At 45.6% G+C, this 25509-nt stretch overlaps 1 protein-coding gene across 2 annotated transcripts in view; it reads right to left on the bottom strand.

The window, feature by feature from the left end:
* Positions 1-1208: 1208 nt before the first annotated feature.
* The window catches only part of LBHD2 (LBH domain containing 2), a 48840-nt gene continuing 24539 nt past the window's right edge, over positions 1209-25509 (bottom strand). Inside the window, exons 1-4 of one of the 2 annotated variants that reach the window (XM_088673488.1) lie at positions 10545-10605; positions 9695-9782; positions 4067-4256; positions 1209-1578 (exon numbers count right to left, since the gene is read on the bottom strand). In XM_088673488.1, the coding sequence (XP_088529614.1) occupies positions 1508-1578; positions 4067-4256; positions 9695-9781 (348 nt within the window). In that variant the 5' untranslated portion in view covers position 9782; positions 10545-10605 and the 3' untranslated portion in view covers positions 1209-1507. Of the gene's footprint in view, positions 1579-4066; positions 4257-9694; positions 9783-10544; positions 10606-25509 lie in introns of those variants that run through there. The other variant, XM_088673486.1, reaches the window with a different exon arrangement.

Below are 25509 nucleotides of genomic sequence, written 5' to 3'. Positions count from 1 at the left end.
GTCTTCTTAATGTTGTACACCGCCCTGGGATCTTTGGCAGTGTATAAATTGAATAAATAATAATAATAATAATAATACATTCCAGCCACACACAAAAGCCAGAGGTTCCTGCAGCCACAGCTCTCTGTCTTCCATGCAGGCAAGCAAGAGGCACTGTCACAGTTCGAGCCAGGCAAAAGCACTTGAGGAGGCCACGGATCAAGGCCAGGGAGGGGTGTGGCCTGTGGAGTTAGGGGCGTGGCCTAGTGTGAATCCCGAGGGCAGTAGGGACAGAGAGTCCTGGAGAGACACATTCAACCCCCCGGGGCCTGAGGTTTTCCACCCCTGTACTAACGCCTCAGACCTGGCCACACACACGCACAAAACCCTTAGCAGACTAAATAGTCAAAATAAGACATTATGGTGTGAGGGACAGTACTAATTAGGCAAAAGATGCACCCCTTACCTGTTCCAGCCAGTCTTGAGACCCCAAAAATGTATGTAAAAAAGTCAGCAGGGTGTCTATATCTATAACTATATATATATATGTACTGTATATATATATTTGTATATTTAAAATGTCATAAAAATAGCAACAATATTTCCTATCAACACCCTGGAGTAAATTCGACCTTGATGTAAATAGCAGCAATTGTTCCCCCTGTTTTGCAGGGGGTGGGGGGCGCTCAGTTACACCACGGCAGAATTTGGACCACGAGAGCATCGTTTGCACAAGTTGTAAGCAAAGCCCAGCCAACCAAACAAACACAGAACTGATTCAATTCACAAGCCACTGGCGAACACCTAGTAAATGCACATCGATAAAGAACTCCTTAAACTTTTGTTTCGTTTTCTTTAAAGTACACTGCGTCAGTAAAAGGCTGGTTCATTTCGAACTGCACACAAAAAGAGAGATTGGGCAATGGGATTAAGTATATTTCCCTGTTCTGCACCACTTAAAAGGCAGTCCTAAATATTCAAAAGTTAAGCTCATGTCTCTATAAAAAAAAAAGTACAAAGTCAAATGGTGCCATTATATTACATCAATTATCCATAATATCACAGTGCTAGTTTTTAAATGGCTAAGAGAAGAGAGGCTTAAAAGATTTAAAGAGTTCTGTAGCCATGCAAACCCCTTTTGTGTTGCCACGGATTGCTGATCGTAGCCTTACTTGAACAAGGCAATTTCCTTTAAAAGTGCTAACTGCAACAAATTCAGCTTGCTCATGTTTAGTTTACATGTTTCGTGTTTACTTTAATAATCACTGGAATGTATTTCCCCAATGTGATCCGCTTCCTCCCAAAGGAGATTTAAATGATATGAACGCCAGCCTGAAAAGGTAAACTTTTTTTTTGAAAGGAACAGTTCTAAAGCCTACGAATTCCTAGTCACATACTAACTTAATTTTTTTTTAAGGAAAAAAAAACCCTTTACAATTTTTAAATAGATCACTCTGACATGTCTTCAGAATATGCTAGCTTTCCGATTAAGTTCACACCAAATCTCCAACTTCTGGAAAGACGTTCCTCAGTCATCATCCTCAGTTCTGGTTCTAGCGGATTCTGTACTGTCTCCCATGTCCTGATGTGGCGAAGCACCTGGAGGAGAAAACATTTACTGGCTGTTTAGTTTCAGATGAACTGAAGCAGTCCCTATTTCATGCTAAGATCAACACTCTTGCAGCACTGTCAAGATACCAGTCCTTGACTTTATCTACCCCTTTCTCTTTTTTAAGGCAATTAATCGATTTGTGGTTTTTTTTAAGTGCCAATGAACAAAAAAAAGGGGGGGGTATCAAAAATGTAAACTATAAAGTGTCACCCCCGGGAAGGACAAAAGTGTGGGTTGTAATCCATTGGTATAGTCAAGTGCAACATTCCTTATTTCCCTAGAGTGGGCACAGACAGGGGAACCTCTAGTCAGCGTAACTTCCTGTTCCGCTGGTCTGGAACTTCTTCCCCTTGCATGTGACCTGGGAGATGGGCATGACTCTGGTTGACTCCATAAAAGAGTCGAGTGACGCAGACATTTTCTCACTTGCAGTTTTGTCTCTTGTTCATCTTGATACTGCCGTTGTCTTGTTCTTATCTTTTGCAGCCATGCTGCTCTTCTGCAGCCATTTTGTTGTCTAAATGTAATTGTGCTGTCTGCTGGCTCTCAGCCAGCAGCACATGAGTTCAGTCTCCCTATGACATGAACTCACAGTTTCTTGTGTAAAGCCTGCCTTTCAGGGATCCAATCGTGAACTGAAATGTGAGTAAACCTTTTGTTACCTAACTCAGAGACTCTTGTGTCTTTATTCTTTTCAGAGGGATTAAAGAGGACACCAGGAAATAATCTTAACTAAGAGGTTCAAACGAATCTGCAAACTAGCTTCCAGCTATATTGGGGGGGGGAACCTCCATCACTTACTAGCGTGAGTGAAGGAAGGATAATACAGTACTTATTCAATATATCCTTTCCTACAATTCTTAACATTCCCACAAAAAAATACAAAGATACAGCTCCAAAGGGATGATAATACTCATGTCATCTACCCTTTCTCGGCCTCTTCATAGGAACACAGAAAGCTGTCTTATATGGATACCTCATCCACACTACACACTTATATCAAAATCATAGAATCATAGAGTTGGAAGAGACCACAAGGGCCATCCAGTCCAACCCCCTGCCAAGCAGGAAACACCACCAAAGCATTCTTGACATATGGCTGTCAAGCCTCTGCTTAAAGACCTCCAAAGGAGGAGACTCCAACACACTCCTTGGTAGCAAATTCCACTGTCAAACAGCTCTTACTGTCAGGAAGTTCTTCCTAATGTTTAGGTGGAAGCTTCTTTCTTGTAGCTTGAATCCATTGCTCCGTATCCGCTTCTCTGGAGCAGCAGAAAACAATCTTTCTCCCTCCTTTCATATATTTGAACATGGCTATCATATCACCCCTTAACCTTCTCTTCTCCAGGCTAAACATACCCAGCTCCCTAAGCCACTCCTCATAAGGCATCATTTCCAGGCCTTTGACCATTTTGGTTGCCCTCTTCTGGACACGTTCCAGCTTGTCAGTATCCTTCTTGAACTGTGGTGCCCAGAACTGGACACAGTACTCCAGGTGAGGTCTGATCAGAGCAGAATACAGTGGTACTATTACTTCCCTTGATCTAGATGCTATACTCCTATTGATGCAGCCCAGAATTGCATTGGCTTTTTTAGCTGCTGCATCACACTGCTGACTCATGTCAAGTTTGTGGTCTACCAAGACTCCTAGATCCTTTTCACATGTACTGCTCTCAAGCCAGGTGTCACCCATCCTGTATCTTCAGATAAGCAGCTTGGAGGGTGACACAGAAAGGAAGACAGGAGGCCTCACAGCTCTCAAAGATCTGGGAAGGGACGTTAGGAAATCTGCAGATTGTACACACAGTCCCTGTGGCTTCGGAGGCAAAGGGGCATGTGGGATTCTGAGGGGAGCTAGGAGGGTTGCTCTTCTTCCTCCCCGGTGAAGAGCAGGGCCTCTTGCGCCCGAGGAAAGAGCAAGAATGAATTCCAGTCGCCCTCTGAGGGTGAAGTAAAAGAGGTTCTGTAACATTTTGTGACTCAGAGGTGCAAAGCAAGTTCCATGGCACTTCACGTCTCTGAGGGGCAAAGAAAGAACCAGTCCTATGACAGCGGATAGCTCAGTCAGCAAGAGCATGGCACTCTTAATCTCAGGATCGTGGGTTTGAGCCCCACGTTGGGCAAAAAGATTCCGACATTGTAAGGGGTTGGACTAGACTAGATGACCCTTGTGATCCTTTCCGACTATGATTATGTTACTTTATTACTTCAGTACTCTGAAGGGTGAAGAAAGAAGCTTTGCCCTATAAAAGGTGACCTGAGTACAGTCAACCAACCAATTAATAAATGCAGAAAGTAGGGACAGTATTTAGGGACAATCAATAAAGAGGAACCAGCTTGTCATATTCTTTTCCAGGAGATGTTGCACAACAGTGAGCTGGCATATAGGCCTGGCATACCCTCCCGCCATTTTGAAAGTGCCGTTTCAGGCTCCCCTCCCGCCCCCGATAGAGGTTAAATTAAAATGAACCATACATTCAAGATCCATTTTCTGCTGTTGAGCCCTCTGTGCAGCGAGAGCCTTCTTGTCCTCCATGGATTTCAGATCGTCCGGTGGCCAACGAAGCTCTCCGCTTTCCACATCCCCCGTCTCGGATGGCTCTACCACAATGGAGGGTAATCTTTTCGACAGCTTGGGGTACTTTTCGTGTGCCTCTGGAAAAGCCTAAGGTGATATTTCATTTCATTTTTACATTATTTATTCATTTTTTGACATTTCTCAAAAGAGAGCAAGGGGCAGACAAGTCTGGCTCTCGGGCGCATCGACCCGCTGGGGAATTCATCAGGACATGCCCTACGAAAATAAACGTGAACTACACAAAAGCAAGGGGGTTGTTCTTGTGCAGCTCCTGTTCAGCTCAAGGAGTCGCATGGAGGAGAATTTTCTGTGGATCATGCTCCATATTAATTAGCGGAAGTTGAGAACTATTTGCATTTTCTGCTTCACACACCAAAAGGATTTGGAATGGTCAAAGACAAAAGCAAAGATTCATTAACAAGCTGATTTTCCAAATTTCCAAAAAGAAGAAAGGTCTTAACACCTAAAGGTAAAGGTAAAGGACCCCTGACAGTTAGGTCCAGTCACAAACGACTCTGGGGTTGTGACGCTCATCTCGCTTTACTGGCCGAGGGAGCTGACATTTGTCCACAGATAGTTGTATGTGGCCAGCATGACTAAGCCACTTCTGGCGAAAGCAGAGCAGCGCACGGAAACGCCGTTTACCTTCCCGCTGTAGCGGTACCTATTTATCTACTTGCACTTTGACGTGCTTTCGAACTGCTAGGTGGGCAGGAGCTGGGACCGAGCAATGGGAGCTCACCCTGTTGCAGGGATTCGAACTGCCGACCTTCCAGTTGGCAAGCCCTAGGCTCAGTGGTTTAGACCACAGCGCCACCCGCGTCCCCTAGCAATACCTACTTTTAAAATAAATACCTATTAAGTTTGTGGAAGGAGCAGCTTTTTCATGACCAGCAATGTCTTCCTTCAGCTGTATGCCTTGCTGAGAAAGTTATTTTATTTATTTTATTTATTTATTTTATTTAAGTTATTGCTGAGAAAGTTATTTCTGGAGGAGAGTGGATTTAAGTGATAAAGGCTTATTTTCTCAATCTGGATGTGGAGTCCTTTTCACTCAAGGATGAACAAGCCGGCTTGAAACATGCCAGAACATTGAGAAAATGAGTTTTAAAGAAAACCTTCCTTGCACCCTTGTGGTTGCCTCTCTACAAATTAATGATTTGAAGCCATTCTCATTGGAACGAGAGCCAGGGGTCCCTCCACCCACAGCCTCCACGTTGCCTGCTGGCTAAAGTAGTTGCCGACCAGACATGGTTGCCATGGAGGCAATGGAAAAGGAAAAATGGTTTAACATTCACACTCGGTCTCTGGTAACAAAAGGCAACGTTTGCACTACTAAATCAAGACCTTCATCTTCAACCCCTTGTGCTTTACTAGCAGTGCTGCATTATGATTCATTCATGGTTTCTTGGGGCAACAGTCCTTTGCTGTGATGCGTTAATATATCAATATTCTGGGGAAGGATATGGTGCAATGCAAACAACAATTGGTGTTTAATAACCCGCTGTGAAAATGTGTGACAATCCCCAACTCAAAGCACGGTGTATGCTCAATTAACAAACATATTTTGGTAGGTGCAGAGAGGATTGTCAGTGAGCCAAATAAATAAATAGCTGGAAATATAAGAAGTGCCTGCTAGAACACCAGTTCCAGCATCCTGTTCTGACAGTGGCCAACTAGAAGACTCTTGAAGGCGGTGAAGGTCCTGTGTGAGTGCTTGGAGGCGGTTGGAGGATGGATGACAGCTAACAGATTGAGGTTGAATCCTGACAAGGGAGGTGGGCAGGTGTGGGGGACTCCCTGGTCCTGAATGGGGTAACTGTGCCCCTGAAGGACCAGGTGTGCAGCCTGGGAGTCGTTTTGGACTCACAGCTGTCCATGGAGGCACAGGTTAATTCTGTGTCCAGGGCGGCTGTCTACCAGCTCCATCTGGTATGCAGGCTGAGACCCTACCTGCCCGCAGACTGCCTCGCCAGAATGGTGCATGCTCTGGTTATCTCCCGCTTGGACTACTGCAATGCGCTCTACGTGGGGCTACCTTTGAAGGTGACCCGGAAACTGCAATTAATCCAGAATGCGACAGCTAGACTGGTGACTGGGAGTGGCCGCCGGGACCACATAACACCGGTCCTGAGAGATCTACACTGGCTCCCAGTACCTTTCCGAGCACGATTCAAAGTGTTGGTACTGACCTTTAAAGCTCTAAACGGCCTCGGTCCTGTATACCTGAAGGAGCGTCTCCACCCCCATCGTTCAGCCCGGACACTGAGATCCAGCACCGAGGGACTTCTGGCGGTTCCCTCATTGCGAGAAGTGAGGTTACAGGGAACCAGGCAGAGGGCCTTCTCGGTAGTGGCACCTGCCCTGTGGAAAGCCCTCCCAGCAGATGTCAAGGCAATAAGCAACTATTTTACTTTTAAAAGACAACTGAAGGCGGCCCTGTTTAGGGAAGTTTTTAATGTTTGATGCTCTATTGTTTTTAATATTCAGTTGGAAGCCGCCCAGAGTGGCTGGGGAAACCCAGCCAGATGGGCGGGGTATAAACATAGCTGCCAAGTCTCCCATTTTTCGCGGGAAACCCCCAGATTTTAATCCGTTTCCCGCTGTTATCCCGAATAGAAAAAAATATCGGAAATCCCCCGGATTTCCTACTTGCCAGGGAGGCTCCATTTCGGGTGCCGCTCTGCCCATGTCTGGGCACCGGAAATTGGGCAGAGCGGCACCAGAAGCTGCTTCTACCCATGTCTGGACATGCATAGAAGCGACTTCCGGTGCCGCGCCGCTGCTGATTCCGCATTTTTCAGCGGGAGACTTGGCAGCTATAGGTAAAAATAATAAATTGTTGTTGTTGTTGTTGTTGTTGTTGTTGTTGTTGTTGTTGTTGTAAGCTAGCATTCCGACAGTGCAGGTAGCAAATACTTGGAATGGATCCATCAATATCAATAGGGATGGTTGAATCCATTGATTCAATTTGATGACTAATGTAAATCCACTGATCTCAATGAGGGGTCTACCCCGAGTAGGACTTATTCAGATGCGACACTCTGTCCCAGGCCACCACCATTATATGCTTTCTCATTCATCCTGCTGATGTCAATGCCACTTGTTAGATTATATTATTCAGGAGAATGAATGCAGCTCTGCAAGGGAAAAGATGGCTCATTCATTCGAGCACATTTCCGGCCTCCGCCCTGTATAAATATGTGTCGTCTGCCTGACCACCTATTGCGTGGCAGTGGTAGCTATTCTCAATCTCAGAGCTGCCTATGCAGTTAGCACGAATCCTCTTTTTTTAAGTGTAACACTCAAAATGATAAAAGCTCGTTCTGTTGTGTTAAGGACTACATGAGTCCTCTATATCCAAGTACCACTGAAGGAGAGAACCGTAAGAAGGAGAAAAACACTTAGTAAGTTAATATGTCTGCGTGGGTGTACATGTTCTGTTGCACTAAGTTCCAGAAACTTGGTGGATTGTGACATTTACTCGTAGTTCTTGAGTTTCTTCCGAGGTCTGGAGGAACTGGTCAGAAATATTTGAAGGTCTAGCAGTAAATTTCAAGTCCTCCTGACAGCTCTCAGCAAAATGTCATCTTCATTCTCATCATTTGCTGGCAGAAGAAATTTGCCACGCACCACGGGCGTAAACGTTAAACCTCAATACATTCATGACAATTCCCAGTAGGCTGCCTGAACTCTTAAGAATTAAGTAGTAAATACAAACCACAATCCAAGTTCTGGCATTTACTATAACTAACACATATTGAGAAGAATTCACACAGTAGGCATAGGAATTGTTACCAGTAATATCAGAGGCATGAAGAAACATGTGATATGCTAGCATCAGACATAATTCCCCAAAAGATATCATCCAGATTGTGGCAACATCCGGGTAAGAAGCGCTCATACCTTTCGTACCTTGTTTCAAACCGCCAAATTAATTAAAAACTTTAATCTCTAAGAACTGCAATGCTCTACACCTCGTTGGGCTTAACTTCTGAGTAGACATGCTTAGCATGGTAACAGTGCAATTCTACATGCATTTACTTTGGTGTAAGTTCCATTGTGTATAATAGGATTTACACTGGGGACAAGGGTGATTTCCAAATGAGGATCCTTATGGATTCATTTGTTTATTGACCACGCACTGGCTGTGGCTGAGGTAGTCCAAAACATCTAGAGAACATCAGGTTGATGGAAGGCTGCCATAAAGGCGTAAATTATTCTAAAGACCTGTATTTCTAATGTTTTAAAGACATTAAGACTGCAATCTTGGACACTTGGCTAAAGGTAAGTCCTACTGAACACAATGCAGCTTACCCCTGAGTAGGATTAGACTTAACCATGGATGCTTTTAAACCAAGCTGCAAAAGTTGATTGAATTACTACTGTTAGGTCCTGGGGAAAACTGAGGTCTCAACTCAGCTAAAAGCCTGGCCTACTAAACCCCTGTGGTTATTAACTCAGTCTGAAAAATGTCCATTTGGGGAACACCTTGGGATGCCTCTGACAGCATCATTCTCACCCTATTCTTTTGCATGTTAATCCCCTGTAAATGGATGCCAGCCAGGACAGAGAACAGATCTCCAGTCTCTAAAGCAGAGGTCCAAAAACAGCTGTCCAAAATCGCTGCAGCCAGAACGGGGTACCCATTCCAAGTGTTGACCGTTCCAATGCATAAATCAGGACAGGGTAACCTGCGGCCCTCCAGATGTTCTGGACTATGATTCCTATCATCCCTGACCATTGGCCGCACTGAAAGAGGCTGATGGGAGTTGGAGTCCAACATCTGAAAGGCCACATGTTCCTCATCCCTGCTGTAGATCCTGGATATACCTTTTTGGTTTTATGCACTTAAAGGTAAAGGTAAAGGGACCCCTGACCATTAGGTCCAGTCGTGACCGACTCTGGGATTATGCGCGCTCATCTCGCATTATTGGCCGAGGGAGCCGGCGTATAGCTTCCAGGTCATGTGGCCAGCATGACAAAGCCGCTTCTGGCTGACCAGAGCAGCACATGGAAACGCCGTTTACCTTCCCGCTGTCTGTAGTGGTTCCTATTTCTCTACTTGCACTTGGACGTGCTTTCGAACTGCTAGGTTGGCAGGAGCTGGGACCAAGCAACGGGAGCTCACCCCGTCACAGGGATTCGAACCGCCGACCTTCTGATCGGCAAGCCCTAGGCTCAGTGGTTTAACCCACAGCGCCACCTGGGTCCCCTTTATGCACTTAACTGATGACAAGTCCAAGTGGCTGCACACCTGACTGCTCTGCCTGGGCTACGTTGCATGAAACTTTGTTAGCTCTCATTGAAGCCAACGTGAATTTCGCCCCAGGCTTCAAAGGAACAGCAAAAGAAGGAAAAAGGAAATCCAGGCTCCTACTCCTTATAAAAGAATTCTATTTATATATACAGTGTACCTGTAGTGTGTCCTTCTCAGTGGCTCCAGGAAGCTAAATACTTTTGACAAACATTAAATAGATAAAATTAGTTGGCTGTAGCATTTTGTGTAATTTGCCTACATTTACCTGGCTGGAGGTGCCTCCTTCTTCCTCAGGCTGGCTCAAGGTGAATTCCTCCATAACAGGTTCGCGTGTGTTCATCACCTCCGTCATGCTGCAATTAGGAGAGGTTTGGATGAATTCCAGACACAATTTAAAAATCTACATCGAGGGATGGCCAAATCTGTCAACGCTGGTTTCTTTCCGCCTCTCATTTTCCCAGTCTTAACTTCAGTTGGCCACATTTCTACATCATTTTCCATTATAAAAAAAAACCCAACAACTCACAAAAATAATTGCTTTTGCACATTTTGTTATGTTGTTGTTTAGTCGTTTAGTCGTGTCCGACTCTTTTGTTATGTAGCTCTCCCCAATTTACACATATTTGCACGTACTTGCACCTAATGCATTGTAACGCTGTATGCAAAATTTCCCCACGTATATGCATTTTTGTAAACCTTTTTTGTATGCCCCCCCTTTTTTTTGCAAAATTTGGAGAGGTAAAAATTTCAGGAACTGTGAAACTGATAGGTTCACATTAAAGTAAGAACTGAGCTGAATTTCCTACCCCGATATACATATACATTATAAAACTCTGTGCCCCTTTAGAATTTACATATCTATATTTACACAACACAAGTGAAGTAACCTTTGCCACTTGAGGTGCATATTTTTAGATGCTACTCTGTTCTTGAGACTGTAATTTGTTTTAAACTGTTTGTAATGTTGTATGTTCAATGGTTGTGTCCCACCCTTTGATCTCAGGGCCAAGGGTGGGCAATCAATCAATCAATCAATCAGCAGCATCAGCATATAATAATAACTGTAGATCCATTTAATGGAACTGTGGGGGAACTGTTCAGCACAGAATAAATACCTCGCAGCAATGAATTGAACCGCCCTGCTCACAGCTCTGCCAGATAGGTGCTCCTCTGTCTGGGTTCTGTTATGCAAAGCTCTTTAAGAATCCTACCCTTATGAGGTATGCTTGGAATTCATAGGCACGCTGATGCTATTCTAGGGTGTTTTGAGGTTCTGCCCAACGGAACAGCCTGGAGCAATTGTTTTATGAAGCAGGTGAACTGTCAGTTCCACACACACACACACACACACACACACACACACGGCCTCATTCACTTCATTACAAGGGAACAGATTTGGGGTTAAGTTTGCCAACACCTGTCTCCTTCCCCACCTGCTCTGGCACCCTTCCAGAAAGCGGTAATGACCTCAGCGATACGTGAATTCTATGCTAAGGAGAATTGTACGCAGTCCACATGGACTTAATCTGAGTCAAGGACAAGTCTATATATATATACACACACACAAGGTGTGTGTGGGAGATAGCTACCTGGCCCTTCGGCCAGATTCATTCCTCCTCCTGCCCTGCCCTACCAAAACCCTCAAGCTGTCCCTCATTCAGGACCAAAACAGCAGGCGTCCATGTGTATCCGTAATCATAGAGTTACCAAGTCCCACAATTTTTTAACTCCCACCCTCCGCCCACTCTCCTGAGCAATACTCTGCACTGGTGAGAGTCTAGTGTGTGTGTGGGGGGGGAATCATTTTGATTCCGAAGGCAAATGTTTTCAGGACAAATAATAATTACTGTCAAGCCTCGCGGGCGGCTCACCCTGTTGATATGCATCCAGTTCATTGCCATGGACTCTGTGAAGCACATCATTAGGGGATTTGGGGCAAGGTGTCAGCAGGATGCTAATGATACCCAGCTCTACTTCTCTGCAGCATCTGAATCAAGAGAAGCTGTGTGCATGTCCTGAGCGGGTGCCTGGATGCAGTCATAGGTCTGATATGGGCTAATAAACTGGGCCTAAATCCTGATCATACGAGAGACCCTTTGGATCAGGCATAGGCAAACTCGGCCCTCCAGATGTTTTTGGGACTACAACTCCCATCATCCCTAGCTAACCGGACCAGTGGTCAGGGATGATCAATCAATCAATATACTTTATTCGACCGATAGTCAGAAACAAAAAACATTTCTCAATACAAAGATAAACATATAAAACTGAAGGCATCAGAGGGATACATAAATGGGGTATGACTGCGCTACTAAACCTCCTACAGGTAACCCACATCAAGACATTCGATTATACGTTTCCGACACTTGAGCGCCAGGAAGAGGAATTTAGCCACCGAGAAGATTATTTTCCCAGTGGGCTTGTTTAGCAAATATGCTGCCTGCCGTTCTCTTAGTCGGGAACTAAACTGAGATAAATATGGGGCTATAAGATATTGCCTTAAATCATTATAAAAGCGACAACTCAGTAGAATGTGTTCTGTGGATTCTACCTCACCCAAGGCACAATGGCACATTCTCTGACTGTATGGGACTCCTCCAAATCTTCCCCTCAAAACTGCCGAATCAAGGACATTCAGTCTAGCCGCAGTAAGTAGTCTGCGGTATTCCACGTAGTGGATATCCGCCAGGTAACGGGCTGGTGCAGACTGATACACCTGCTCCCCTAAAAACATCCCAGATTTCACAAGGGCTATGTCCTCCTGTCTGGGGACATCCCCCAATCTCTGAGCGATCACCGCTCAGGGATGATGGGAACTGTAGTCCCAAAACACCTGGAGGGCCGAGTTTGCCTATGCCTGCTATGGATAGTCAATTCCAGGTCTGGAAACTGGATTGTACACTAGTTCTGAATGGGGCTGAGTTGCCTGTAAAGGAGCAGGTGTATCCTTTGGTGTGCTCCGACATCCTTAACTGTCATTGCTAAACCAGGTGACCTCAGAGCACCAACTGCCAACTTCAGCTAACTACAGCGGTACCTCTGGTTGTGAACAGGATCTGTTCCGGAGCCCCGTTCGCAATATGAGTAGTACGCAACCCGCGTCAGTGCTTCTGCGCGTGCGCGGGTCGCGATTCAGTGCTTCTGCGCATGACGTCATTCGACACTTCTACGTATGTGCAGACCGCCGAACCCAGAAGTAACCTGTTCCATTACTTCTGGGTTCGGCACGTTCGTAACCCGTGTTGTACGCAACCCGCAGCATTCGTATCCAGAGGTATGACTGTACAATGATTTCTGGACAGGGAGAGGGCCGTGCATTACAGAATCATAAAACTGTAGAGTTGGAAGGGACCCCCAAGGGTCATCTAGTCCAACCCCTTGCAATGCAGGAATCTCAGCTAAAGCATCCATGACAGATGGCCACCCGTTGGTAACTTCACAATTAAGACTACTGTAATGTACATGGACAATAGTGTTTTTCCAGATCTCCTATAACTCAGCTCTTTTAGTTGAATGCCCGAGGCTGAATCTGAACCTGGGACCTTCTACATCCAAAGCAAGTGTCCTGCCACTGAGCAATGGTTGTACCCCCAATTGGAGCACAGGGGTTACGTTTCGGGGGGCCGTGCGTGTAAGTTAATCAGGTACAGTGAGAAGTACCCTCTAAAACGGTGTTTCTCAAACTTTTTCCAACCTTGTTTCCTTCCTGTGGCCCCCGGTCCTACCAGTAGAAAGGTAACTATTTAAATGTTTTTTTTGTAAATAGAACATGTTTTATTTAATTTTTTTATAATTTATACAAAATACAATTACATAAGAATTTATACTTTAAGTATTTCTCAATCAATGACTGAAACCTCATTCTCCTAAATATGAAATACGAAATGCCATGAGGGTTTTCTTTTCTTGGCCCCATCTCTCTTTTCCATTTACACAATTTTCACCTGTGGCCCCCTTGGCATACCCTGGGGGCTCCCAGGGGGCCATATAGCTCCTGGTTGAGAAACACTGCTCTAAAGACCCTCCCTGCCACACACTCTCTAATCCAGACTGAAAATACTGTATCCAAAAATATCCACAACTAGAATTAAAGCTCTGGGGCTGGCAGGAGGCTGGGGGACAGGCAGGAAAGCAGCTGCTGCTGCTGCACTACCACACACATCAGCTGTGAGGCGGGGAGGCTGAGCAGCTGAAACAAAACTTGCTGCACCTCCGGTCTCTTTGGGGCTTACTCCAGCCTCATTGATGTTCTCTTCCAGCCGTTTTGATGGTCTCCTTGCAAACCACGAGGACTGTCCAGCTCTCTCCCACCATTTCCAGGTTTAATTATTTCCCATTGCCATGCCTTAGCTGCCAAGTATCCCGTTTTTCACGGGAAACCCCCGGATTTTAATCCGTTTCCCACTGTTCTCCTGAATGGAGAAAAATCCTGGAAATCCCCCAGTTTTCCTACCTGCCGGGGAGCCTCCATTTTGGATCCCACTCTGCCCATGTGTGGGCACTGGAAATCGGGCAGCGTGGCACTGGAAGTTGCTTCTACACATGCCCGGTGGCCATCTTGGTGGTAGCCGCATGGTGACGGCCGTGTGGCCACCGCCAAGATGGCCGCCGCCATGTGGCCACCACCAAGATGGCTGCCGGGCATGCGTAGAAGCGACTTCCGGTGCCGCTCTGCCCTATTTCCGGTGCCCACACATGGGCAGAGCGGCCCCGGAAATTGCATCTACGCAACATCCGGTGCCGCTCCGCTGCTGATCCCGCATTTTTCAGTGGGAGACTTGGCAGGTATGTGCTATGTCATGTGAGTCTAGCAAGCGTAAGTGGAGAATTGCCTGTACCGTGTTTAACACAGGCCTAAAAATATCCGCGAACCTCTAAGCCAGATGCAGCCTATCTGCAATGTATGGCGGATCTCCAGTGTCTCGAAAAGTCTCCTGTGTTGCCAAGTATCAAGAGACTGCAGAAATGAAAGGCCCCCTCCCCCCCCAAAAAAAAAGAAGAGGAGGAGGAGGGCATAAACTGAGAAGCAATACATCGCTGGTGAACTGCGTTCGGTTGTCTGGGACGCTGCGACAGGGAGCAACGCCACTGGGAGTAAGTTAGTACTGCTTTAAGGAGGAGGTACTAACTTTCCAAGGGTGAAAAACCTCACGGGCAGATCAGATCGGGGCCACAGCCTGTAATGAGATGCTACTGGCATCCCAGTTGCTTGCCACGGGGCCTATCCCTTAAGAAACAGCTGCTGCAGACATGCCCAGAATTAGGAAAGACAAATGGCTCTGTCTGGGAGGGGGAAAGCGGAGAATGTTACATGCCACAGCCACAACAGATGCCTGAATGAATCAGCTTCTATGCTGATGAAATTAGACCATTCTCCTCTCTCTCCCCTGCTTCCGTTGCACGTAAAGGGGGAATTTTGTGGCGCAAGATGGCAGGACGGGTTATACTTTACGCCGTTCCGGGGGGGAGGGGGACCAAGAAAACCAGATACATGGCAGAGGATCAGGTTTGAGCTAGGAGGAATTAAAAACGGCTCACGAACTCCACATAGAAGTGCTTGCCCGAGGGAAGAGGCGAGGTGGGCAAGGAGCGCGGGAGCAGATAATGCCGTCTGCAGGAGCAGCGAGGCTTAAATATCGAGGCATCTCCTGAAAAATACTCTGCAGAGATACGGCTAATGGGGAGGAATTGCAGCTGCCCATCCATGTAGTTGCAAGATAACAAATGGGCTCCAGGCACGCTAAGAATTCTTTACAGCTGACTGTCAGTCACCAGGAGGTTCAAAATCCCTGAGGATGCGGAGGCATGCAGGGCTGGAGCCACTATCCTAGACTGAGGTCAAAACATAGGATGCCTCCTTTATAGTCCCCAAGGGAGCTGGGAAGCGATGGGCTGAGAGCTCTCGGACAACTGGCAGAATAAAAAATGAGGAGCCCAGGATGCTTGGGAGCTGGCAGTTTCTGGCTAGTGTGGTCTCCAGGAAATACAGATTGTTGCAACTTGGCACTGCGGCTCGGTGGGAAACATTGGCAGGGAGAATTTAATTGCTTCAGGAGCGGAGAAATGTGGCATGCATACCAGCCTGTAGTAATGAGAGGGCTGAATTTCTAAAACCAAAGATTTAAAAAAAAATGATTTAAATATGTAAGGTGCTGATCTTCCTGACCACTGATGTCAGGGGTAAAGGTAAGGTAATCAAAGGCGACTATGGGGTTGCGGCGCTCATCTCACTTTCAGGCCAAGGGAGCCGGCGTTTGTCCACAGATAGCTTTCCAGGTCATGCGGCCAGCATGACTAAACTGCTACTGGCGCACGGAGGACTGTGACGACTGCCAGAGCGCATGGAAATGCAGTTTACCTTCCCGCCACAGCGGTACCTATTTATCAACGTGCACTGGCGTGCTTTTGAACTGCTAGGTTGGCAGGAGCTGGGGCAGAGCAACAGGAGCTCACTCCGTTGCGGGGATTTGAACCGCCGACCTTCCAATTGGCAAGCCCAAGAGGCTCGGTGGATTAGACCACAGCGCCACCCAATGTGGGTGGACCTGTAGCAACTTCACTGTGACAACTGTCATTCCGCAGATGTACAACGGATGTCTTTCCTTTGTCGTCTTTTTAACATGTTGCAAGGATGGCTTTCAAAATCAGGGCCCGGGATTGAATTCCGGCATACAAGAGCCCCACCTGCACATGGAAAGCAAAGGTTTAAAATACGACGGCATTTCTGGAAGCAACTATGGAAGGGCTGTGGCTCAGTGGTAGAGGATATGCTTTGCACAAGGTCACGGGGTCAGTCCTGAAGAGCCACTCTGTCAGTGGTTTGGTTCGCACAGTAGACTAAGCTTAGCAAAACTGTGCAAGCTCATCTGTGGTCTTCTTTTGCTGCCAAGCCACACTAAACCAAGGTTTGTCTTAGTGTGCCATCCCAACTGAGGCTCGTGGTGAAGCTCTCACCTCATCAACCATGAGTTGTAACAAGCCTGGCTGGTTCTAATTCTCTCTCCGCAATTGCTGCAGCGGGCATCAAAAATGTGTGCTGAATAGTCTGCCTTTGGGAGGACTACAGAGAAAATCATGAATATATACAGGCAACCCCTATTTTGTGCCCATTCAGAGAATGTGCAGCCATGCACAAGTGGGCCATGGGCCATTTTCGGACCTGAAAGAGGGAGGAATGGGGGTGGAACAGGAGCAGGGCATGGGCACAGTGGCGCAGACTTAAGCACGCTCTGCTGACACACACAATGACCCAGAATGCAACCCCCATGCAAATCAGAGGTTGCCTCTATGCAGTGCTTTTTTCCTGGGGGTACACAGGGGTATGCATACCCCTAAACATTTTGTGAATCTTTGTGCTTTTGTCCTTTAATGTATTTATTTTTTCTGATTTGAACTATAAAATGGTGATTTTCTTGAGTTAAAATGAGAGTACCCCTAAACATTTTAAAAGAAAAGAAAAAAGAAAAAAAGCACTGCTTGTGTGTGTGTGTGTGTGTGTGTGTGTGTAGTGTGTACACGCACAGAGGGATGCTGGTAGCACTGAGGTCTAAACCACCAAGCCTCTTGGGCTTGCCAACCATAAGGTCGGCAGTTCGAATCCACACAACAAGGTGAACTCCTGTTGCTCTGTCCCAGCTCCTGCCAACTTAAAAGTTCGAAAGCATACCAGCACAAGTAGATAAATAGGTACCACAGTGGCAGGAAGGTAAATGCCATTTCCATGCACTCTGCTATTCGTCACGGTGTTCCATGGGCCAGAAGCGGTTTAGTCATACTGGCCACATGATCCGGAAAAGTTGTCTGTGGACAAACACCGGCTCCCTCGGCCTGAAAGCAGAGATGAGTGCAGCACTCTATCGTCACATTTGACTGGACTTAACCATCCAGGGGTCCTTTACCTTCTTTACCTTCACCTTACCTTTACACTCACACACACAAATAATGATAATAATAAAACAGCCCACAGTGCCTTTATAGGAAAAAATCTGGTTCCTCATATAGAAGCTGGCAACATAATGTGCACCATGCCTCTTTCAGGCATATAATACTGCTGTGTGCTGTAGTGCCTTCTTTCAGGTCAATAATTACTCTTCTTGTGAACTTTGGTTTAGAATCTGCTGTAGTCGAAACATTTTTTTTTAAAAAAATCCTGTTATCTGAAGAAGTGTGCATGCACATGAAAGCTCATACCAATGACAAACTTGGTCTCTAAGGTGCTACTAGAAGGAATTTTTTTTATTTTGTAGAAGAAATTCTTGATCTTTGCGTATGTTCCCACACTTTTAAGCTATATTCCTGCGATGTGAGGACTAACAGATGGGCAACAGAAGTGAATCCTGAGAGCCCTTATGGCTTCAAAGAGACTTATACTTCAAGGCTGGAAGGATAAACACTCACCATCCTTTTCTCAGTAGTTTGAAAATCTCACTGCCCTTTCTACATCTTGTAATAGCCAATATCTGGATTTCTATTCAGATGTATGAACCGCTTATACGAAGCCAGGAATGACAGATTATTTATATTGTTAATGTCAGCTGATGATGTTTTCATTTTTTGATGTTTCATATTTGTAATAATAATAATAATAATAATAATAATAATAATAATAATAAATGCACATGCTAGCACCACTTGCTCCATCATGATTTGAAGGTTGATGGCATTATGCAGAAATAGCCCATGCTCCAGTCATAGAATCATAGAGTTGGAAGAGACCACAAGGGCCATCCAGTCCAACCCCCTGCCGAGCAGGAAACGCCATCAAAGCATTCCTGACATATGGCTGTCAAGCCTCTGCTTAAAGACCTCCAAAGAAGGAGACTCCACCACACTGCTTGGCAGCAAATTCTACTGTCGAACAGCTCTTACTGTCAGGAAGTTCTTCCTAATGTTTAGGTGGAATCTTCTTTCTTGTAGCTTGAATCCATTGCTCCGTGTCCGCTTCTCTGGAGCAGCAGAAAACCTTTCTCCCTCCTCTATATGACATCCTTTTATATATTTGAACATGGCTATCATATCACCCCTTAACCTTCTCTTCTCCAGCCTAAACATACCCAGCTCCCTAAGCCGTTCCTCATAAGGCATTGTTTCCAGGCCTTTGACCATTTTGGTTGCCCTCCTCTGGACACGTTCCAGCTTGTCAGTATCCTTCTTGAACTGTGGTGCCCAGAACTGGACATAGTACCCCAGATGAGGTCTGACCAGAGCGGATTACAGTGGTACTATTACTTCCCTTGATCTAGACGCTATACTCCTATTGATGCAGCCCAGAATTGCATTGGCGTTTTTAGCTGCTGCATCACACTGCTGACTCATGTCAAGTTTGTGGTCTACCAAGACTCCTAGATCCTTTTCACATCTACTGCTCTCAAGCCAGGTGTCCCCCATCCTGTATTTCTGCCTTTCATTTTTTTTGCCCAAGTGTAGTACTTTACACTTCTCCCTGTTAAAATTCCTCTTGTTTGCTTTGGACCAGTTGTCTAATCTGTTAAGGTCATTTTGAAGTGTGATCCTGTCCTCTGGGGTATTAGCCACCCCTCCCAATTTGGTGTCATCTGCAAACTTGCTCAGGATGCCCTCAAGCCCATCATCCAAGTCATTGATAAAGATGTTGAATAAGACTGGGCCCAAGACAGAACCCTGTGGCACCCCACTAGTCACCACTCTCCAGGATGAGGAGGAGCCAGGAGCCATTGATGAGCATCCCTTGGGTTCGGTCAGTCAACCAGTTACAAATCCACTGGGTGTTGAATAAGACTGGGCCCAAGACAGAACCCTAGGGTTGCCATATTTTAAAAAGTGAAAATCCAGACACAAAAGTCATTGATCTTTTTTTCTACAAAATCTCCCCCATCCCCAAATCTAGTTTGCAACTGGGAACAAATGCTCTCAAGAGTGAAGTCTGTCAGGAGGACACATAATCTAATTTTCAGAATTTAAACCACACATGAGGCAGTTTTTTGGGTTTTTGTTTTTTTTAAAAAAATCAATATTATTTTTTGACAAAAACAGGAAGAGGAGGTTGAGCGCACATGATAATAGCTGCAGCATCTGAGCATGAATATCACATTTACCTTCCAAGCACATGAATGGATGCTGTCTCCAGAAAGACCTAGTCCTGCTGCCAATGTTCGCTTTGGGGAGGAAGTGTTTGTGCAAATTGCGTCAAACACTCGACGTATCTGAAAATGACAACCTTGGAGTGAATCAGAGGATGTAGCGAAAGTGAGGAAGCTTGGAGAAATGGCAAGGAAGGATGAGCGTGACGAACATGACGGACAGGGAGAGAAGAAAGTCCTGTGTTGGGAAGTTTCATACAATTCCAGAGCCAAGAAGAAAACCAAATGCCATTTCCTGTGTATAAATTTGCTGGGACCAACCAATTCTCTTTTCATGAGTAGAAATGATATCATCACCTTATCGTTGCGAAGGCTTACCCGACAGAGCTATTTTGGGTGATGTTGAGTAGTCTCCAATACCTGGGGTGTCTCCACCCAAAAGCTGAATCATCTTAGGGAGGTAAGAAACTGCCTATGGTGAAGAAGCAGCCTCGGCCCAGTATACCTGAAGGAGTGTCTCCACCCCTATTGCTCAGCCCAGACACTGAGGTCCAGCGCTGAGGGCCTTCTTACGGTTCCCTCACTGCGAGAAGCAAAGTTACAGGGAACCAGACAGAGGGCCTTCTCGGTAGTGGCACCCACCCTGTGGAATGCCCTCCCATCACATGTCAAGGAAATAAACAACTCTCTGACTTTTAGAAGACATCTGAAGGCAGCCCTGTTTAGGGAAGCTTTTAATATTTGATGTTTTATTGTATTTTTAATATTTTGTTGGAAGCCACCCAGAGTGGCTGGGGCATAAATATATTGTTGTTGTTGTTGTTGTTGTTGTTGTTGTTTGTTGTTATGGTCCATCCAACTCAGTATTGTCTACAGTGACTACACTGGGTCTCAGATGGGGGTCTCTCCCAGATTTACCAGGAGATGCCATGGATCAAACCTGGGACACTGCTAAAATGAAGAGAGTTTGGGGTAACGGGGAATAGGGTGCTGGTTGGTGAATGTACAAGAGGTTCAAGACTCCATTCAATTCTGTTAATCCGTTTCCTGGGCTCAGAACTTTTAAGTTCTTAAGTGTATGGCTTTTGCAACAGACTCGAGTTGGTGGATTTGGGGATTCTAGTTCAAAGAAAATGAAGTCCATCTCACAAGGCCTAAACTCTTCCCACCCCTGATCGCAACAATTATTAAAACGGACAAGGATAACAGAATGATTTTTTAATAAAAAAACCAGACAATGCAGCAAATCAAATTAATCCCCCCCCCAGAAAAAAACTTTGAGTAAGCATGACAGACTTTAGCTGGAGCCTAAAAGATAACAAGGAAGGTGTGAGTTACAGGTAGGTAGCCGTGTTGGTCTGAGTCGAAGCAAAATAAAAAAATTCCTTCAGTAGCACCTTAAAGACCAACTAAGTTTTTATTTTGGTATGAGCTTTCGTGTGCATGCACACTTCGTCAGATACACTGAAACAGAATCAACCAGACCCTTATTTATATTCAGAGGGTGGGGGGGTGGGAATGGGTGATGGGCTTATAGGAGTGGTGAACCTGTTGATGGCTGTTAACGACTGCTGATGACTGCAGTGAGATTACCCTTTCGGCAGGTGGGTAGTTCTCAAGCATTAAACATTGTTTACTTGGTAGATACGCCTACCTTTAATTTTTCAGTATTCCACATCGATCTCCCAGCCCGTGGATGGAAATGTAGTTCTCTAACCCCAGCAGGGTGGGAGATACAGATGAGATGTGGGCGGCAGGTGAAGACGGGTTTGACATCCCTCCTCCCACCGGCTGTGTTTCCCCTCCAAATCACCCCTGCTGCTGTTTCCCCTCATAGCATTTCCAGCCCAGGTTCCCACACACATGACGGCCACTGAATGGGTTATCGCTCCCACATGGGTACTGAATAAGCCCAGTCCCCCCCCCCCGATAGAATTACAGCAGGGCCTTGCTTCTTTGAAGGTCCCGCATTCTCAAAAGTACATGAAAATCGCAGTCATGATAGCTGCTTCAGCACACACGCTTTGCTTCTCCCCACCCCCAGGAATCCTTTGCCAAAAGTATTTTTATGCCAGCCACAGCTATTTCCTCAGATGCAGAAAAGGCGTTTTCGCCAAAGTGAATAGCAGCAGTTTGCGCGCTGCATGTCCTCCGGTGACTTGGATCCCAGCCCAAGCGATTAAACAAACCTTCTTGTTTAGGAACCCCTCTTTTTTTGCCAGGATTCAGATTAGCAGATTAACAACACACTGATTTCATTCAAAGAGGGTGATTAGGCAAAATTGTCCCTTGTCTTCTAACACCTATTCCTTGACCAAGCCCCGGGCACACAGGCAGTGTTCGGGTTGTGCGAGTGCACAGTAATTACCTCCGTGTTTCCAAGCTAATATTAATAATCCTGTTCCTCCTAGCACAACCCCCCCTCCGCCGCCGCCACCCAACTCCGTTCCAGAATTCGACTAAAAGCTCTAGGCAATTTCACCCAATTATCAAATCAAAGACGATGACATCTTTCCTCCTTGTGAAATTCACCACCCAGTTCAAGTTGCTTACATCTGTTTTGAAAATGGGACCAGAGATAGTAGCCCTGGGAGAAAGCTCTCTGCTCATGATATCACCACCCGCTAAAATTCTGCCTGGACCAGTTGACCTGAACCAGTTGACCTGTAAAGGCAAGCAATTTCAAAAGCTGCTATTGTGCATGGAACAATCTATCTGGATGAGAATACGTAAGAACATAAGAACCTTCTCCATTAAGCCAGTTGTTGTTTGTTGTTGTTTAGTCGTTTAGTCGTGTCCGACTCTTCATGACCCCATGGACCATAGCACGCCAGGCACTCCTGTCTTGCACTGCCTCCCACAGTTTGGTCAAACTCATGTTCGTAGCTTCGAGAACACTGTCCAACCATCTTGTCCTCTGTCGTCCCCTTCTCCTAGTGCCCTCAATCTTTCCCAACATCAGGGTCTTTTCCAAGGATTCTTCTCGTCTCATGAGGTGGCCAAAGTATTGGAGCCTCAGCTTCACGATCTGTCCTTCCAGGGAGCACTCAGGGCTGATTTCCTTAAGAATGGATAGGTTTGATCTTCTTGCAGTCCATGGGACTCTCAAGAGTCTCCTCCAGCACCATAATTCAAAAGCATCAATTCTTCGGCGATCAGCCTTCTTTATGGTCCAGCTCTCACTTCCATACATCACAACTGGGAAAACCATAGCTTTAACTATACGGACCTTTGTCGTCAAGGTGATGTCTCTGCTTTTTAAGATGCTGTCTAGGTTTGTCATTGCTTTTCTCCCAAGAAGCAGGCGTCTTTTAATTTTGTGACTACTGTCACCATCTGCAGTGATCAAGGAACCCAAGAAAGTAAAATCTCTCACTGCCTCAATTTCTTCCCCTTCTATTTGCCAGGAGGTGATGGGACCAATGGCCATGATCTTGGTTTTTTTGATGTTGAGCTTCAGACCATATTAAACATTATTAATTTTGCAAAATTAAGCCAGTAGTCGCATGCAATCCAACTTCCCGTTTTCACAGTGGCCAACCAGAGGTCTATGGGAATTCTACAAGCAGTACCTGATTTGTGCTTCCCAGAGACTGCCATTCAGCCATGGTAGAACATTGTCACTGTGACTGGCAGCCACTGATATCCTTATCCCCCATTAATTTAAACAATCATCTTTTAAAGGATGATACCTGAAGGGGTGTTCCCACCCCCATCATTCAGCCCAGACATTGAGGGCCACATTCGAGGACCTTCTGGCGGTTCCCTCCCTGCAAGAAGTGTGGTTATAGGGAACCAGGCAGAGGGCCTTCTCGGTAGTGGCGCCCGCCCTGTGGAACACCCTCCCACTGAATGTCAAGGAAATAAACAACTATCTGACTTTTAGAAGACATCTGAAGGCAACCCTGTATTGGGAAATTTTTAATGTTTAATGTTTTATTGTGTTTTTAATATTCTGTGGAGAGCCGTGCAGAGTGGCTGGGGAAACCCAGCCAGATGGGCGAGGTATAATAAGTTGTTGTTGTTGTTGTTGTTGTTGTTTTCTGATCTTCCAGCAAATTCAGTAATAAGAACACCAACCAACCTGACTAACAGCTCAAATGACTCTGGCAAATCATTCCTCCATGATATCACGAGGAAATATTAGCATAACAGCCTAGCAATCATTTCAACAAAAGGGAAGTTGCCTCATGGCAACTATCTTCAGAAAGCCCATTGCCTCAGAGCAATATTTCAAGTTTGCATATAGGCATTTGTGAATGTTAAAAGATGATCTGGCACCAGAGGACCAAAACAGGCCACACTTTTCTCTCCCAGACAAATAGCACTTTATACGGTCCAGGGTCACTTTGTATATAGGATTTAGTTATGCTCCAGTTGTCCATTGTTTTCTGCTACCTATCGCTGGTGAAAGGGCTGTAGCTCAATGGTTAGAGCACATGGTTTTCACGAAGAAGGTTTTGGTTAGGGATCAGGGAGAAGTCCGATTCAGTTCACAATGAAAGGGAACTGACCTAATTTGCACCTCCCAAAAACAATACGAGAACCGAAACACAGGCATCCTCTGAAATCTGCACTTCTCTGAAAGTTGCAATGTGGTTCTCCAGCCAAGTAATGTGCGTAAAAATGTATACACTGCAGCAAATTGTGCATACAAATGCATATATTCATCAAATCAGCATAAAAATGCATTACATTAGTGGAGATTGGGTTGCAAAAAAAATGTGCACATTGATTAAAATCTGCAAACATGTGCACACTAGGAAAAATTCACACTGCAATGTGGGTGAATATTCGTGAGTGCTTTGGTTTCATAGGAAGTTGGTTTACAATCCTGGCTTGATCCAAACCATAGTTTCCTAAGTTGAAATGGGAAACTATGGTTAAGCGAGGAGAAAAGGCTTCATGCATGGGGGAAAGGCTCATGCATATCTTGGCTCATTAAGCCAAGTCTTAATTGTTTTAACGCAGCCATTCAGCCCATCTGTTTCAAGGATCTGAAAGCAGCATTCACGTGTTACCTCATTTCACCCTTACGCCAGTTTTGTATGGTAGGAAAGGCTGAAGAGCCAAAGGCCTCCCCATCAGTTTCATAGCCGAGGGTGGATACGAATTCAGGCCTCTCTAATCCCCATAGAAGCTCTTGCAGTACAAGTGCTGAATTAGTCTGTTTCACTCTGATCCAGTGTGGTGGTCCTTATCTTCTCTGTACTGAGTGTGTCTCGGTGGTTACTCTCTCAGGAGGGATGGGTGGGCAGATAAGAACATTTAGCACTTCGGAAGGTTCCTGAAACCAACGGTGGCAATGATATAAAATGTGTAAAATTATTCTCCGAACACAACCCAGCAGAGATAAATTCTCCCTTGTGTGGGGGATCCTCTTTAAAACCTCCCACTCCTTTTTGGATTCAAATCTCTTCTCTCTTCCTCCCTTCTCTCTCCTAAGCAACTGGGGAAAGCGAGGAATGTCAGGGACTACAAATTAGAGAGTTGTTTTCTATTCTCTGTTTCCAGAAGCCGCTCCTGTCTCTTCCCACCCACGCTGTGCTTGAGTTCCCCCTGGTTTCTATACGGCCGGAGCTGACTTCCTCCACACAGATGTGTAGATTAGCTCTAATGATGTTGGATTTATCTCCAAAAGCCAAGGAGATAAAGCAACTTATTGATGTGAAGATTCAGACGTCTCCGAATGGAGCACACAGCATGATGTTCTAGAGAGCGAAAGGGAGTGGGAGGCTGCTCTTTCTGGATAATATAGTTGGGGGGGGGGTGCTACAAATCTTCTGGGGGTTGGAAAATGCCTTTAATAGGCAAAACCACCTTTTTCTGCAGTAGAGAAAACAGAAGAGGATTTCTACAGCACACTTTGTAAATACAGTCATACCTCGGTTTACAACCGCCTCGGTTTACAAACACCGCGGACCCATCTGGAACGGATTAATTCACTTTCCATTACTTTCAATGGGAAAGTTCGATTCAGGTTAAGTACGCTTCAGTTTCAGTACAGACTTCCGGAACCAAT

The sequence above is a fragment of the Zootoca vivipara genome, chromosome 1, assembly GCF_965207765.1.
Source record: "Zootoca vivipara chromosome 1, rZooViv2.hap1.1, whole genome shotgun sequence".
In the NCBI taxonomy this organism is placed as follows: Eukaryota; Metazoa; Chordata; class Lepidosauria; order Squamata; family Lacertidae; genus Zootoca; species Zootoca vivipara.
Note: the sequence above shows the minus strand (reverse complement) of the source record. Positions and strands in the feature narration are given on the sequence as shown.